This window comes from Molothrus aeneus, chromosome 25 (genome assembly GCF_037042795.1).
Source record: "Molothrus aeneus isolate 106 chromosome 25, BPBGC_Maene_1.0, whole genome shotgun sequence".
NCBI lineage: Eukaryota > Metazoa > Chordata > Aves > Passeriformes > Icteridae > Molothrus > Molothrus aeneus.
The window spans coordinates 5160083-5175786 of record NC_089670.1 but is presented as its reverse complement, the minus strand read 5'-3'; the positions used below and the strand labels follow the sequence as shown (position 1 = coordinate 5175786).

The 15704-nt window shown below is 42.5% G+C and overlaps 1 protein-coding gene across 1 annotated transcript in view; it reads left to right on the top strand.

Annotated features, from left to right (window-relative positions):
- The window catches only part of LLGL2 (LLGL scribble cell polarity complex component 2), a 33374-nt gene that overhangs the window by 6378 nt on the left and 11292 nt on the right, over positions 1-15704 (top strand). The window contains exons 2-10 of the mRNA XM_066565567.1: positions 822-929; positions 7061-7158; positions 8156-8237; positions 9496-9611; positions 10171-10329; positions 11060-11222; positions 11397-11529; positions 12311-12365; positions 12543-12697. Of these exons, the coding sequence (XP_066421664.1) occupies positions 855-929; positions 7061-7158; positions 8156-8237; positions 9496-9611; positions 10171-10329; positions 11060-11222; positions 11397-11529; positions 12311-12365; positions 12543-12697 (1036 nt within the window). The 5' untranslated portion in view covers positions 822-854. The remainder of the gene's footprint in view (positions 1-821; positions 930-7060; positions 7159-8155; positions 8238-9495; positions 9612-10170; positions 10330-11059; positions 11223-11396; positions 11530-12310; positions 12366-12542; positions 12698-15704) is intronic.

Genomic DNA, 15704 nt, shown 5'->3' with positions numbered 1-15704 from the left:
GCTGTCAGCATGTGAATTCAAGCCTTTGCTCTTGGATTGGCAAGGTTTACTTGTCACTTAGACCCTGTGCAGAGGGGAGATGCGACAGCCTCCTGAGCTGTAGAGAGCAGGAAGCTGGAGCCTGGTATTCCCCGTGTGATTGCTGGCTGGCCAGTCAGGTCTGATTTGTCCTGCTTGGATCCTCCTGTGAGAGGCCAGGCACTAGGACACTGCTTTGTGCTTCAGCTGCACAGTGAATTGCAGGTGTGAAATTCCCTTCCCTACCCCCACCTCGAGCAGGGAGTTCGGCTTGATATTTTACAAAAGCAAGTTAATAATTAATGCAGCTCCCCTGCAGGCAGCACAGCGCCCTTTCTGCTGTGCCCGTGGAGAGACCTGAAAATGGGATTCTTTCTCTCTTTGGCTCAATAGCTGGAGAGTTACCTGGGGTGAAAACTGATGCTAGTCAATAATGCCTGAGCCTGGGAGTTGGCCTTTAGGTTGGGTTTGTCTGAATGTTTATGCAAATGCTGCAGTTTTGCCTTTTCTTTGGATAAGGTCAACTCAAGGGATTGCAAAATGGCCAAGTGCAAAATCCTTTTTAGAATCCTCTTGTTTTATCTGTACTAGTTTGCTTAATCAATGTGAAAATAGAATTGTGAAGTGCTGCAGCAGAGAGCCGTGCTAGACTGGTATCAGGTTTTAGTCACTCGATAGTGATGTTGTCTCAGTCTGCTCTGGCTGATTTGTTACCTGCTATACCAAAATAAATAACCTACTTCTGCCTGCTTTCTGCTCAGGCTGCTTTTGTTTATATGGGCTCTTCTTTTCTATTTTGTTAGGATTTTTGTTGCCAAGATACTACAGCGAGGAAGATGAGAAGGTTCTTAAGACCCGGACACGATCCAGTGCGAGAGAGGCTCAAGCGCGACCTTTTCCAGTTCAACAAGGTACGGGGCTTTCCTCAGGCTGCAGGGCAAATCTGTCCTGAGCCACTGCATCCTGGAAAAGGAGGGAGAAACCACTTGAGTGTGGGTGGAAAAGTTAAATATAGGAGCGGTGCTGGTTTGTTCTCTTTTTAGTTATGCCTTTTTCTCCCCCAATGTGCCTGAGTAGTTTCCTTTAAGGTCCTGGGCATGTTCTCAATTTTCTCTCCTTTTTTAAGAGGAAGGATATTGTGATGCTGTTGAGTGGCACTTGCTGAAAGAAGAGGTCTTCACAGCAACTTTTCTATCCTCTGAGTGGTCTGTCACTTGTCCTGCTATGTGCTGGGACTGTTTCTGTTATAGGTAGTCCTTGTTAGGAAAATAAACATTTTTCTAAAGATACACATGAGCCAGAGCTTGTGGTGCAGCTGAAGCCAGAGTTCTTTGTCCCTGATTATCCTTTGGATTTACAAGTGTACCCCTGCTTTTAAATGTGCATTTAAAAGGCTGGGATATCACCTAGGCAGCACAATGGCCATTAATAATCAATTTACTATTATCTTAGTCTGAATCTGTTTCTAGATTTTTTCCTTCCCTCTGTGAAGAAGAAAGTACAATGGCTGTGCTATCTGTCCAACACTTTTTCTTTTGAGCTCTGGCCAGGAGCATAATGCTTTTATCTTTGAAAATGCCTAGTATTAAATCATGGCTAGGCTAATGGCTACTTACACTTTCTTTGGGGAGCAGAAATATATTTGTAGGTTTTGTGTTTCCAAGGTTTAAATGGAATTTTGCTGAAAAGTGTAATGGATAAATGAAATCAGCCTAGAAAGTAACCTCCTTGATTCATTGTAATTGTACTGTAGATGGATACTTGAAGTGGAACTGTGGATATTTGAGATAAATGATTTAATGTAATTGGTACTAAGCACACCAATTCCGTGCATACCTCCCTGCCATTGGGGAGACAAGGGAACTCAAGAGTGCTTCGGGTCTGTTTTCTGCCTGCTACCATCAGGAAATCCTAGTGCAGATGCAGTAGAAAAATCAGTGAATGCAGACCAGGTTTGAGTTGTTTGCATCTGGCTAAATGCAATGTCAGCTTCAGAAAAGATGTCCCAGGGATGGGTCAGAGTTGCTTATAAGCATTTAAAATTGTATATACCTTGGAAAAACTCTGTTATTTTAGGGATGGCTCTTCCTTGTATATGCCTTTCTCTTATGAGAATGTTTGGCTAAGCTTTACCTGCCAGAGACAAACTAATTTGGATAATGCAAAACAGGGTTGAAAGAGGTAGCTTTTGCAGCAGAGGGAAACTTCCAAATATATTAGAAGCTGACATCAGCATTTGTGACTCCATTTGATTCAGTCCTGAAGGTAAATGTGACATCTTGTTTCCAGGGAGACAGCTACTTTGGACACTTCCTAATGTTTACTCTCATTAACAGCTTGGTAATTAAAGGCCTTGTAAAATCCATTTGCACCTTTTAGCCACAGTAACTTGTTCTTTTCTAATAAGAATCAGAAGGGAATGAACATTATACCAGAATCTTTTACGCTCTACTTTTTTCTTGCATAAAAGTGAGGGGATTTTTTTCCCAAGTCTTGTGTCTCCCATTCCAGTATTTCTAGAGATAATGGGTCATTTGAAAGCTTCTACCCTTTGATCCAGTAAACATCTACTCACAGCCAGGTAGACTGAGAAAATCTGGGAAAGTCAGACCTTAATTCTGAGCTGTTGAAGGTTGTGGCTTCAAGGAGCCAAGAATCATAGTGCTTTGTGTGCCAAGGCTGTCCTGGTCTAATGTGCTATTAGAGCAAGCACATTAGTGCTGGTAAGCAGGTTTTTAAACACTTGTTATTTGAGGTCTTTGAAAGACTTCTGGTTAAGAACCTGCTTGGGAAATATTTTGTGGGCCTTTAAAGTTGCTGATCAGAGAAATTGCACAGTGGATTTGCACCTCTTCAGTGTGTGATGCAGGCCATGACTAAAGGCAAAGGTCTGCACCTTAAAGTGCTGGGGATTCCTGCCCTCATTTTACACTGAAGTTGAACATAAATGCATGGTGCCTCACAGATTTAGTGTTAGTGTAGTGGAATGTATTTGACCACGCTGACCTAGAATGGACTTCAATTTAGAAAGTCTGTTTAATTGGTGGTGGATTTTTGTTTGTTTACTCTGTCAGGTATAAATAGGTTGTGATCTTCTTACTGCTTCTCTCTTGCATTTCTGTTTTGCATAAGGGGTGGTCCAGATGGTTTTAAAGGATTGATTGATGACTGGACTAGCACTTCAAACTGTCTTCAAAGTTGTGTTTGTTTCAAAAAACATCTTCCTAAATTCTGCTAGTCACTTAGCTTTGCATATCTGTTTCTCTGTATGAGTAAGAACTTCCCATACTTGTGTGTACCTGTTGCAAGAATCTGTTTTTAGCTCAATGGATAGAATGAAGGATAAGGTATGTGGACTTGGCAGTCTACTTCTTTGAGTTTATCCTGCTTTTGGAAGTAGTATTTGGATGCCTTTGGCTCAGTCCAAGCCCTGCAGAAGAAACATGTTCAGGCTGGCATTGTCAGACTAGATGATGGGTAACACACAGGTGAACCAGCCTGTCTTACAGCTGAATGTTACCCAACTGGGAGCATTGCATTTAATTTATGGCTTCATGGTTTTTCCCCTGTTTTCAGCCTTCCTGCCCCTTTGCTGATGGGTGTGATGGAGACCTTACCTGAAATCTGAATTAGTGTCTAAGCAAAGTGGAGTTAGCACATGCAGGCTTCATTGTTTCTTCAAAAGCTGAATTAACAAAGGGACAGGGCTTGTATTGCCTGTGGTTGGGTTTGTCTCTGCTCTGTCATAAAACAATCTGAGAGGAGAAGCAGAGACAAGTGAAAGGAGGAAGACAGAGCTGAATTTCATCGGCACAGCTTTAGTGTGGGCTGGGAACAACTGTTCAGTTTGGCCACATTTTTCCTGCAGTAAATACGACTGACACGAAGCATTTCTGTCAGTGCTGCTGACACCAGGCTTGCTTGAGTCTGACAAATCTGTAGAGGACAAGAAAAAGCTCCTACCTTTCCCCATAGAAACAAAGGCCCTTTTGAGAAGGAGGGCACATTGTGGGCACTCCGGTTTCTTATTTCAGCTCTGCTGAAAGGCTCCATTGTAACCTCTGCTGCCTCCTGCCCCCCTCTCTCCCCCTTGCTGCGTTTACCTGCTGGGCAGGTGAAAGGATTGGCTGATGAAAGCTGTGGAGGGGAGGGAGGGCAGCCCAAAGCTGCCTTGATGTGATTTAACAACTGGGTGCAAATAAGTACAAGGAAGAGATCTGGGTAATCAGGACAGTGAATGTGAATGCCTGACTCTGGTGGTGTCAAATGCAGCCCAAAAACCACCCTGAAGCCTTTACTGCCCAGCTGTGGAAACAAATGACATAAGGGAGAGTTATCTTTGTTGCATCTTATGGGCATCTTGGTTGAAGATTCAGAGCTACCAGAAACCTTTAGTACATTTACTGCTCTCCATGAGCAGTTGTGTAGCACACTGTGGCTGTTACTGATATTTGTCTTTTGCAAATTTGTCTGTGGAATGGGAGGTGCTTAAAATTTTTGGTTGAATGAAAACCTGGAGGAGAAAAAATCACCCTCCTGTTATTATTACTGAATCATACACACTTGGTTGTGCAGTTCATAGGTCTCATACTTGAAAATTCAAGCTTTTATTGACTTGTCTAATGTGTTTACAAATTAACACATCAAACCCAGGATCTAATTAGGCCAGTATTAAGGCTGGTGTTGACAGCTTCCTAACAGGCAGTGCAGTATTGTATAAGTCATGGTTTTCTGAGAGTTGTGGCTAAAGCTTTATCTTTTGGGCTGAATGGAATCTTAGAATAATCACAGTTTCTAATTGATGTGTCACTGAAAATTGCACCTGGTTGTCCTGATATCATGACAGTGCAGTGACTGTGAACAAGTTGAAACTAAAACTATGTGGGGGAGTTACACTTGTGTCTCCCTAACACGTTCCTCACTTTGTTTTGGGTGAGAGTGGAGTGGTGTTTATTGCCTGTGCTACACCTGATTCATTTAAATGTCTGATTTATTGTTAAGATAACGTTACCTTGGATCTTCTTCCCAGAATTTTGCACCATAGCTTTATACTCCCACAACTTTGACAATTAGGAAGCTTTTCTGTGTTGCCTCAGTAGCTATCACAGTGCAGAGAAATTCCTCTTTGCCTGTGCTGGGTTAGGAAACTGCCCTGTTTCAATTCTGAGTCCATTGAAAAATTCCTAATTTCATAAAGCCTTCTCTAGGAAGTTTTATATATGTAGCTATGCAAAGGTTGGTTAGCAGTAGCATCAAGGGTGACAGTAAAAAGATTGACTTCTCAAGATTTGTTTTTAATAATGCAAACCTAACACTTAAATCATCTTCTTAGAATATAAAGATCTAAGGCTGGACACTAAGTTATCAAAAAAGGAAGTAAACTCAGTGGTCTTGGGGGTTGTAGTACTAATCTTGGCTTACTACCTATGAAAGGTAAAAAAATTACTATCACTCTTTTGCCCAGCCTAATGAGTTGGCAAGCAGAAAATTGGGAAATGCTCCAATATTTTCAGTTTCATCTTCTAAAGAGGCTCATCTTCCCTTAAGAGAACCTCAGGCTGGGATACCCAGTATTTTAGAGGAGGGAGGTCTTTTCTTGCAGCTTAGGAATTGTGATCAAACGGGTAAAGCCAAAGTGAACTGGCAGACTCTGGAGTCAGCTGGATCCTCCTATGCTGTGTCTTTGAGCAGGACATTAAAGTGCTCTGCAGCAGCTGGGGCACCTCGGGCTATGGCCTGACCACGGAAATGAAACCAGCTCCATTTGATTCTCGTGCAGGGGATTAAGTTGGGAAATCACTGTGCAGGAAATAAAGTCCAGGTGTTACTTTTAGGCTGAATAAAGCATAAAACTTAAGTGATGTGGTAGCTTTGCTTCAGACATGATGGAAATGAGGATGGGAGTGAGGTGTAAGTGCTGCAGATGGAGCATTCTCAGTTTTTTTTCTTTGTCCTTTTTTTTTTTTTTTCAGTAGTGAGTGTAATGAGTTCCTATTCTGTAGCTGGCCAGCTTGCCTTAGAAGAAGGTATTTTCCAGAAGTTGGGCCTTTAAGGATCAATGTTTTCCAGGAAGCATCCCTCTTAATCTTCCCTATTAATCTGTGGGCACACCAGTTCTCTTTACCTGTGTGTTGGTGCATACTGATTTTGCCTAAACCAGGATAAGAGCTGTGCATTAGCACTTCTGAAAACCTCAGTGAGCTGTTTTCTAAGCAGCTTGGTGGCATCTGTAAATATGGCAGGATATTATTCCCTGGTGTGTAAATGCATCAGTGTGGTGTGTACAGATGCTCCAAATCTCCCTCCTGAAGCAGTTGTAAGTTGTACTTCAGGGAAGCCACCAAGGCCAAGCCACACTGCTCCCCATGACAGTGACATTTTTAGTCCCAAATGGCTTTGAATTACTATGAGGTGGCCTAGCAGGCATTAAATTCCAGTGTTCCCGTGTTCCCTCTGGAAAATGGATATGGATTACATTAGTTTTCCTGGATGCTCATAGGAAACCTGTTTAGTTTCCTTGATGAGCACTGATGTTCACTCATAGCTCTGCATTGCTTTGCACTATTTCTTCATGTCAGTCACCAAAAAGAGGTCAGGAAGGCTGACCTCTGTGGAATTTGGCAGATAAAGCTGGTCTTACAGTGCACAGTATTTGTGTCAGACTTTGAAATTGTGCTGAGCAGTTGGTTTACAGAAGTGCAGCTGATGTGGAGTGATGGAGTGTGCTGTATTGACTGACTAAGCTGTGCTTATGCAGAGTTATTTATAATCTTAACATCAAGAGCTGCTCAGGCTACTGTTTTAAGAATATTTCTCTTTCATTTCTGTTACACTTCTGGATATCCTGGCTGTGGAGCCAGGGATTCTTGGCACACATTCATCATTAGGCTGTTGTTCAGCAAATCAAAAAGGTTCTAACACCTTTCAGCAGAAGAAGCTGCCATTAAGTGCTGTTTTTCAGACTGCCACGCGATGTTGAATTTCTGCCCAACAATGCCCATGAAACAAGCTGCTGATTATAATTTTTCCTTCTCTCCCCCAGACTGTGGAACATGGATTTCCCCACCAGCCCAGTGCTCTGGGCTACAGCCCATTTCTCCGTCTCATGGCCATTGGGACACGATCAGGAGCCATCAAATTGTATCCTTTGAACACCTTGGGTGAGAGTTCTCTAACCTCAACAGAATTAGTGCAGCTTTGAAGACACTTCAAAAGTTAGATTAAATATGAATTTGCAAGCAAGGGTTGTTGGAACACTGAAACAGTTTGCCAGGGTTTGGAGTGATTTTGGTCTGATCAGCGTGGGGTTATCTTTCCAAGAGCTGAGCTACAGCTCCAACAGGGGCTGAGCTGATGCAGATATTAAACAAGACTCTGCTCTTGCTATGCAGAAGGTCAGACTAGATCTGGCCTAAGTTTAGCAATCCTTCACATTGTAAATTCCAGGGTTGTTTAAATATTTGGGGCAGGGTTCCTTTTTCTTTTTTTTTTTTTTTCTTAAAGCAATTCTATTTCAAAGGTTAAAGCTGAAGTCAGAAATGCTTTCTACTTCCTGAGTTTTTGACCATCCAGGAATTAAAGACCTAAACATTGAAGATGGTAATTTATTTTTTGTAGCTAATGACATCCAGTCTGATTTTTTGTGTGAGATAATTCTCATGGCAGAGACCAGTTAGATGAGCTGTAAAACAGGCATGTCACCCAGCCCAGAAAGGAAAAGTTGGTGCTGTCTCTGCCAGCTTAATCATTCATTGCTGGTGTTGTTTGTGCTCAGGGGCTGGACTCCACATGCAGGCAGTTGCCATCTGTCTCCTGGTTACAAATTAGTTAAGCAGGATTGTAGTGTCTGGGAAACCACTGAACATCCCTGAGAAAAAACAGGGTCCAGGCACCTCTTCTGCATATACTGAAGGAAGAAGTGAACTTCCCTGTTCTCCACAGTGAGCACAGCCTGCAAATTTTACAAGCATGTAAAATGAAAAGTAGATTTGCATTGATTTTTTGCAGGCCAGCTCACCAACAGTAAAACATGGTTTCAAACTAATCTCTTTTTGTCTTGCTTGCTAGCAAGCTTCTTATCAATTAATTGTAGCTGTGGGTCACCTTAAATACTGTAGATCCTCAACAAACTCATCAGATATGGTGCTCCTGGGGTGGAGTTCATGGGTTTACATGAAGAAAACAACACTGTAATGCAGATTCACTTTATACCTGATCAGGTAAGTGCATTTTCAGTATCTCTGTGACTTATGTAGATCTCTCCTAAACAGGTGTTGATTTTATTCCAGGGATCTGGGCTCCTATTACCAAGTATTATCAAATGCTGCTTGGTTTGGAATGTTTATCCCAGTGTATTTTGTGCTCTCAGCAATGCTTGTTGCTGTGGAGATGCTCAGTAAAACTAGAAGAGAAGCTTTAAACTAAAGAGTAGCTTTATTGTTCATAACTGTTACTCATTTATCTCCAGTAACATCCTGGGAATGGTAATAAGGCCAGGATAGTTCAGGCAATCTGCTGCAGAAGCAAGAACTTCCTTTTCCTTTTGCAGCCCTTATTTTTTCAGTAGGACTGAGTAGTCTTTCCTCTGCACAACAGACAGAACAGGAGCTGCTGCTGAGCTGATTTAATTATTTTCAGGAGCTCAAAACAGCACTGCTAACCTCATTTGCTGCTAAGTTTGTTGCCTTTGTGTTTGGGGGTATTGACTCTTGCTCCTGGGGATTGCTGAACAGTTATTGCCATGCTCTAAAAATAGGAAAGCAGAATTTTCCAAATGTCTGGTGGCTGTCTAACCACTTTCCCTTGACTGTCCAGACTGCTGTCTTAGTTGCAGACTTTGTTCCCTGATGCCCCCAGTGTAGCACAAGTGGCCTCTTTATGAGAGGGATTTAATTCTTGAGGCGGTTTTGGGTGTCTGTTTGCTTAACTAATGGTATAAACTGAAACTCCCATGGGGAGTGTTGCACCAGGTGTGGCTGCAGCAGGTAAAATGCTTCAATTTGAACATCCAGCCAGCAGGGCTGGGCTCATAAAAGGATTCTGACACAACCCTCAGAATGAGGTTGGACATGAAGAATGTGAGGACTGTGGTGTAGCAGAGTATATCAGCCCCACCCAAAGCTGGGGTGTGTTCAGCAAACCTGTGCTGAGCCAGGAGGAGGTGAGATACAGCCTGCAGCTGCATGGCTGGGCTTTACAGCACAGGCTGATTTTCTTCAGGAGCCTAAATCCTTGTCATCCCCCTCAGTGATAACCTGTGCCTTTATAACAGGGTTTTTAGCCTCTAGGCTAGTTCTTATCTTCCTCCACCCCCCAAATCCCATTGCTGCAGTGCTTGTCCACTGCCATAAAAAACTGAAGCAGCTCCCCAGTCCTCTTTTAGCAGGGAATTATGAACAGCAGCAAATCTACTGCTAAATTTACTGTGTTATATTTAATACTGGCATTCTGAAAAAAGCAAGTTGTGTGATTTTGCAGTGCCAGCTGGTGACACTGCTGGATGATAACAGCTTGCACCTCTGGAGCCTGAAGCAGCACGGAGGAACATCCGAGCTGCGGGAGGAGCATCGCTTCACCCTCAAAGGGCCACCTGGGTAAGGCACAGCAGGGGCTTGCAGCTGGTCTGGGGATAGGCAAGCCAGAAAATTCTGCTGTTGTTTAAGCTAGAGCCTGTCCAGTTCTTACAGCCTGCCACCCCTCTGAATCCATTGAAAGGGCATCCATGGAAACCAGCCAAGAGCTGGCTGGGGCATGAGAGACCAGCTTTTAAATGTGCTCAACCAATGCAAAGGGTGACATATTTTAAAATATTGTGCATTCACTGCTGTGAGTACAGGAGCTGTTAATCTTAAGGTTAGGTAAATCTAACCATGCCTTAAGTCAGGCTTTGAAATGCTCTTGTGGTTTTAGTTTGACTTGATCTTGCCAGATTTAAGTGAGCTATTTTTAGGAACACTTAGAGAGGGTTCTGTAAAAAAGATGTCTGGTTCTTTCCCCGTGCACTTGTCAAAATTTCTTACATAATTTGTCTTAAAGCTGATGTTTTCCTTAAAAAAAAAAATCATGCCTCCAAAACAAGTGACACTGATAAATGTCCCTGTTATGTTGTTAACTCACCCAAATTCAGTAACAAGAATCTCTTTGCATCCCCAGCTCTCCACCAAGTGCCACCCAGGTAACAGCTGTGCTTCCCCATTCCTCACGGGAAGTGCTGTACCTGGGCACAGAGAGTGGCAACATCTTCGTGGTGGAGCTGCCCTCGTTCCGAGTGCTGGAGGACAGGACCATCACCCCCGAGGCCGTGCTGCAGCGGTGAGTGAGTGAGTGAGTGAGCAAACAAGATGTGGAATCCCATTACCAGACACATCCTTTGTTAAAATGTCACCCCAGATTATGTGCTGGGGCCTCACTGTTGTGTTAAGCATTGTCCATAGGTGCCTGACTCTCATGAAAGTAACTTTTGGTCCTGGTGTGTGTTAAGTAACAATATCTGTCCTGGTCCAGACTGGTGTTGTCACTGTGGAGATAGAGCATGTTCACTTGAGGTGAATCTGCAAACCTTGTGCCCTAGCCCTTGTGTTTAGTTTTAGAAAAAAAATGTATTTTGTTTCGCTGTAATTACACATTTATTTTTTTCAACCACTGGCAGAACAGCTGGTGCTGCTTTGTTCAAATGGAGTTTTTATCACTCTGCTGAGTGCTGCTGAAAATTGTCCTACTTCACTTCTCCTACTGACATTTCCATCTTACCTTTATTCTGTAAGAGAATAGGGTGGGTGGTTCAAACTCTCTTTACAGTCTTGGCATGCAGTCCTGGAATTCATTGTAAACCATGGCCTTTCCTTGAAGAAAGCAAGACTAGGTGCATGTCCATCTGGTAGGCCTGATGTGGTGTCTCCCATAAGATATTTCTGCTGCTTGAAGGATTTGTGGGATCAGCTGTTTCAACTTTGTTGCTTAATTTCTCATTCTTACACCTTTTATTACAGTCCTTTGAGTTTGTACTTGGATTCAGCTTCTCTTTTCTCTTCTGCTCCTGCAGGATACCAGAAGATAACTGCAACAGGAGATCCTGTGAACTGGTGGAAGCCCTTCGGGAGCATCCTAAGAACCCTGACCAGATCCTAATTGGATACAGCAGGGGCTTGATTGTCCTCTGGGACCTACAGAATAACAAAGCAACACACCATTTCCTGGGCAGCCAGGTATTGATTCAATCCAGAGTCAGTTCAGCAGGGCAGGAAGGGCTCTCACTGGCACTCTGAAGACAAATCAGCTGCAGGGACAGCCTGACAAAGCTGCTTTTTCAGTAAGAACAGGTTGTGTTGGGGAGATAACAGCTCTCTGGAGAACAGTCATTTGTATGGCTTTCTTTTCAGCAACTGGAGAACCTCTACTGGCAGAGGGATGGCAGCAAATTCATTAGTTGTCACTACGATGGAAGTTACAGCCAGTGGCCAGTATCCAGTGACAGCAGGCAGTCAGAGCCTCTGGAGAACACTGTGCCTTATGGTCAGTAAGTGAGGTTTAACTGTTGTGTATTTGTCCAAACTCAAACTAATTCTGAGCTTGTGTAGGATATTCAAGTCACAATTCTCCCTAGTGTTTAATGGCAGAATGCAGAGCTGCCTCTTGAATGGCTTATAAGCCTCAACTAAGGGATTTCAGCCCAGATTTTCTCTTGGATTTGAAACTCCTTTGCATTGTTGAAATCTGTCCTGAACATGGAGAGCAAGTCTTGACAATATTAGTGCCCCTTATGAAGAAGGGTGATGGTGATTCAGCTCTTTGTTTTAGCTGGTGTCCTGTTCAGCAGGAGTTGCTTGGATCCTGTGTAATTAATAGTGAGCTGAGTGTATTTTTTGTTGACCTGAGCAGTGATTAAATGAAGCTTCTGATTTGCTGGAAACCATCAAATGGGGATGACCTCACCTTTTGAGTGCAGAGAAGCTTTTAAAGCTCTATCACTCTATATTAGTTTCAGGAATGGCTATGATTTTAGCAATCCTTTCTAGTTAATCAGCTCCTCCAGCAGCACTTCTACTCCCTGGTAGCCATCAGGAGCATGGTTTGGAACTGAGCCTAAGCTCTGTTTTGCTGTGGAGGTCTGTGGTCATTGTGTCCCAGAAGACTTGTCTGATGTGGCTTGGTCTGGGGAGGTGGTGCTGGCTCCTACTAATTTAGGTGGCTCCCCTTGGGGTGGAGGGTGACGTGACCTGGCTGAAGCCGAATCAGCAGCTTCTGATGTAAAGATGCACTTCTTGAATTGTAGCAAATAACTCTGCTTTCTCAGGTCCTTTTCCTTGCAAGGCCATCTCCAAGATCTACTGGCAGACAACAAAAAATGGGTGAGTTTGTGGTGTATCCCTTCAGTCTCACCTATTTGAAGGGTGCAGTGTGCAATGCCATATGAACCCTTTAGAGTAACATTATAAGAACTTGTTGTCAAGCTTTCTTTGACATTTCTTTAAGTTTTTTCTTGCTCCTTACTTCAGCACTTACTTTAACTCTTTCTTTCTCTCAAGGCTTCCTTACATAATATTCCAAGGAGGAATGCCCCGGGCTAGCTATGGGGACCGGCACAGTATCTCTGTTATCCACGGCAGCCAGCAAACAGCCTTTGACTTTACCTCACGGGTGATAGACTTCTTCATAATCTTCAGTTCAGATCCTGCTGCAGGTATGTGGTGGAAGGGCATTACTGAGGAATTAGGGTAGCTGTGTACGTGTGTGGCAATCTGCCTGGTATAAATAGCATATGAAATGTGATAAGGAGGTCAGTTGTTTGGGGAGTTTCTGAGACTTCAGCAGAGAATCACAGAATCATTTCGTTTCACAAAGACCCTTAAGATTGAGTGCAGCTGTGAAAGATTCCCATTTAAAAGTGAAATGTGAAATACTGGTATAAAAAGACAGGGCTGGTTACAAATGCCATACATTCCTCAAAAAAATTAGGCTACTCTGTTAATGAGAAAAGATCTCTTAAGTCTATATCTGTTTAAGCTGGACATTGGATGTAACCAGGTCGTGAAATGAGGATCTGAATATTGTTGTTTGGAAACAGCACTTCAAAGGAGGCTAATAATTAAAACCAGAATTTACTCCCACTGAGACACTGCTTCTTTTAATTAGTACCTGGATTTGTGTCTGGAGCTTTGGGTAACAAATCAGCAAAGGGTGACATAGAACCAAGGGTCATTATATGGAGAACTTAATTTCCTTACTGCTGGTGAACATGAATGTAAACTGAATAGTTCTCATTCTTGGAATTGTGTAGAGCTTGTCAGATTCTTGCTTCTGTTGAAGAGCTTTCTTGTCCTTACTTCAGCAGTAACTGTACGTTCTTCCTTTTCATGAAACTGTAAAGGGTTTTCCCCAATAACTCTTAGTTTAATGCTGGTGTAGTTCTTGCTTCTGGTTAACTTGGAGTAACTGAGTATAAAATGCAATTTCAAGCTCCAAAAATGTGCAGGATCAGACTAAACTGCAAATTGTTTAGGAGCTTGTAAGTAAATCTTCTGTTACTGGATCTTCTCAGGCTTTCTAGTCTCTGATTTGCCTGCTAGACTGGTTTCCAACCCAATTTGTCCTGTGTCCTGCCAGGGAAGGTGGTGACAGCCACAGCTCCACATCCTCGTCTGTCAGTGCAGGTTGAATCGCTCCGGCCTGTTCTGGGAAGCAGAACACAGATCCAGGGGAGGAATATCTTGGGAAAAGAGGCAGAAAAAACCAACTTTTGGATTCCCTCTTGCCTGTCTTCCTAGATCTTAGCAGACCCTCTCAGGTCGCTGAAAAGAGAGCAGAGAAATCAGAGTGTAACTGAGCAGAAGTACCTGTGTGTGTCTGTTACTGATTTTCCCTGCACAACACTGCCCTTTCTAAGCATCTTCCAAGTGTGCAGAACCTACAGGTCTAAATCTTCAAGCTCACAGTGCTGATTAACTTGGGGTACTGTTTCATACTTTGAGTTCAATACCTTTTGGTATTAAGGAAGGAGAATCTTTTGCTTTCTATTAAATTGTCAAGAGTGGAGATTCTGGATGATGGAACAAAAGTATTAACAATGAAAGAAACCTGAGTTTTTTAGGTCAGAGTTGGACTGCTTAGAGTTCAGGTTCTGGATATGATTAGAAATCCTTTAGGATGAAATAACTGAACAAACAGGCTTTATATTTCTACTTACCAATAATTGAATTATCCAGTTAATGCCACTGCCGGTGGGTTCAGACAGGAGCTACTACAGGAAACTGAAACTGTTGCACTCAGATGAGGAAGTTTTTTACAATAAAATGAGGTTTCTGTGGTTGACAAGCTTCCTTGTGGCTGATTGCCTAAGCTTAGTGGATCTACATAGCTTGCCTTGTTTGCCCTTAAGCAGTCTTCCCTGCAATGGCAATACCAAGGTATTAATTGTATACCAAAGCCACTTAATTTAATAAGCACAAAGCTCATGCATTGCAGCATGGTTGTAGCTGGTGACTTTTCACCACCCTGAATATGCTGTGGAAATTGCTTAAAAAGGCCAGCCCTTCCTGTTTCTTTTTTTTTTTTTTTAGTTAGGTGGGTGAGTGTGTGGCAATCGTGACAAATCTTACTGTGCATGCTGCTTCAGCAACTTAAAATAGATTCTTGCCACAAGAAATGACCTCAGATGTGTGGTTTTGCAGAGAAAAAAATTGTTAAAACAGAACACTTTTGGTTAATGCTGGCAACAGTAAACTGCAGGGCTGTTACAGTACAGGGATGATATTATTAGTTTTATTGTGAAGTCCTGTGGGCAACTGCAAATGATGGTACATAGGAAAGCGAGGTAAAACTGAATAGAAAACATTGTTTTCATGATGAAACTGAACTAATTAGTGATGTGTTGTGGCTGGGCCTAGTCAGAGGTGAAACTTGGGGTGCCTCAATAGTGATGCCAAGTACTAATTACTTGAATTTAATTTTGCTGAGTGAACAGTGTTGCTATGTGCCTTCTTGCAAGTGTACACCAGGTTAATCAACCAAGTAAAGGAGGGAAGTAAAAGTACAGTTTAGGAGGGAAGGTCAGGGAAAAGATGTTAGGTAGTTTGCTAATGGCTTAGTGTTGATCAACCCCAATCCAGCTTTATATTCACTCAGATTTCTGGAGCTGTGTTAATTGTCACTGCTGTGAACTGGTCTGTGGTTTTGGTTTTCCCCACCATTTTGCTGCTGTGGCTGACTTGTCAACCTTGCTGCAATAATCTCCTCATAGATTAAATTTTTTTCACTCAAGATTGTCCATTGTAACCTGAGTTATAATTCTTGTTTGTGTCAGATGTCACCAGTCAAGTTACATTAACGTATTTCTTTTGTAATTGTTCCTAATACACATAAGAATTATTAGATGATGTACACATCTTTAAAAAGAAAGTCTAGAGGATGTGTCACAACATATGAGAAGAAGAGAAAATGAAAAGTAAAAGAGCTGAATTGTAAATACTTGTCAGTTCAAGCAGAGAAGCATTCTGCAGAACCCAAGGCATTAGCATGTTTAAGCAGCTTAGCCTGGATGGACTGTGGTCCTAACAGCACTAAATGGGTCACTGCTGGGGTGTATACATGTCTTTCTACCCAGTGCTGTTAATTAGCTGCAGGTAAAGTCTTGGAATTCTGGCTGTTACAGTAGTAAGTATGAACATTGTGTTATTCAGTCATTGTTGTTA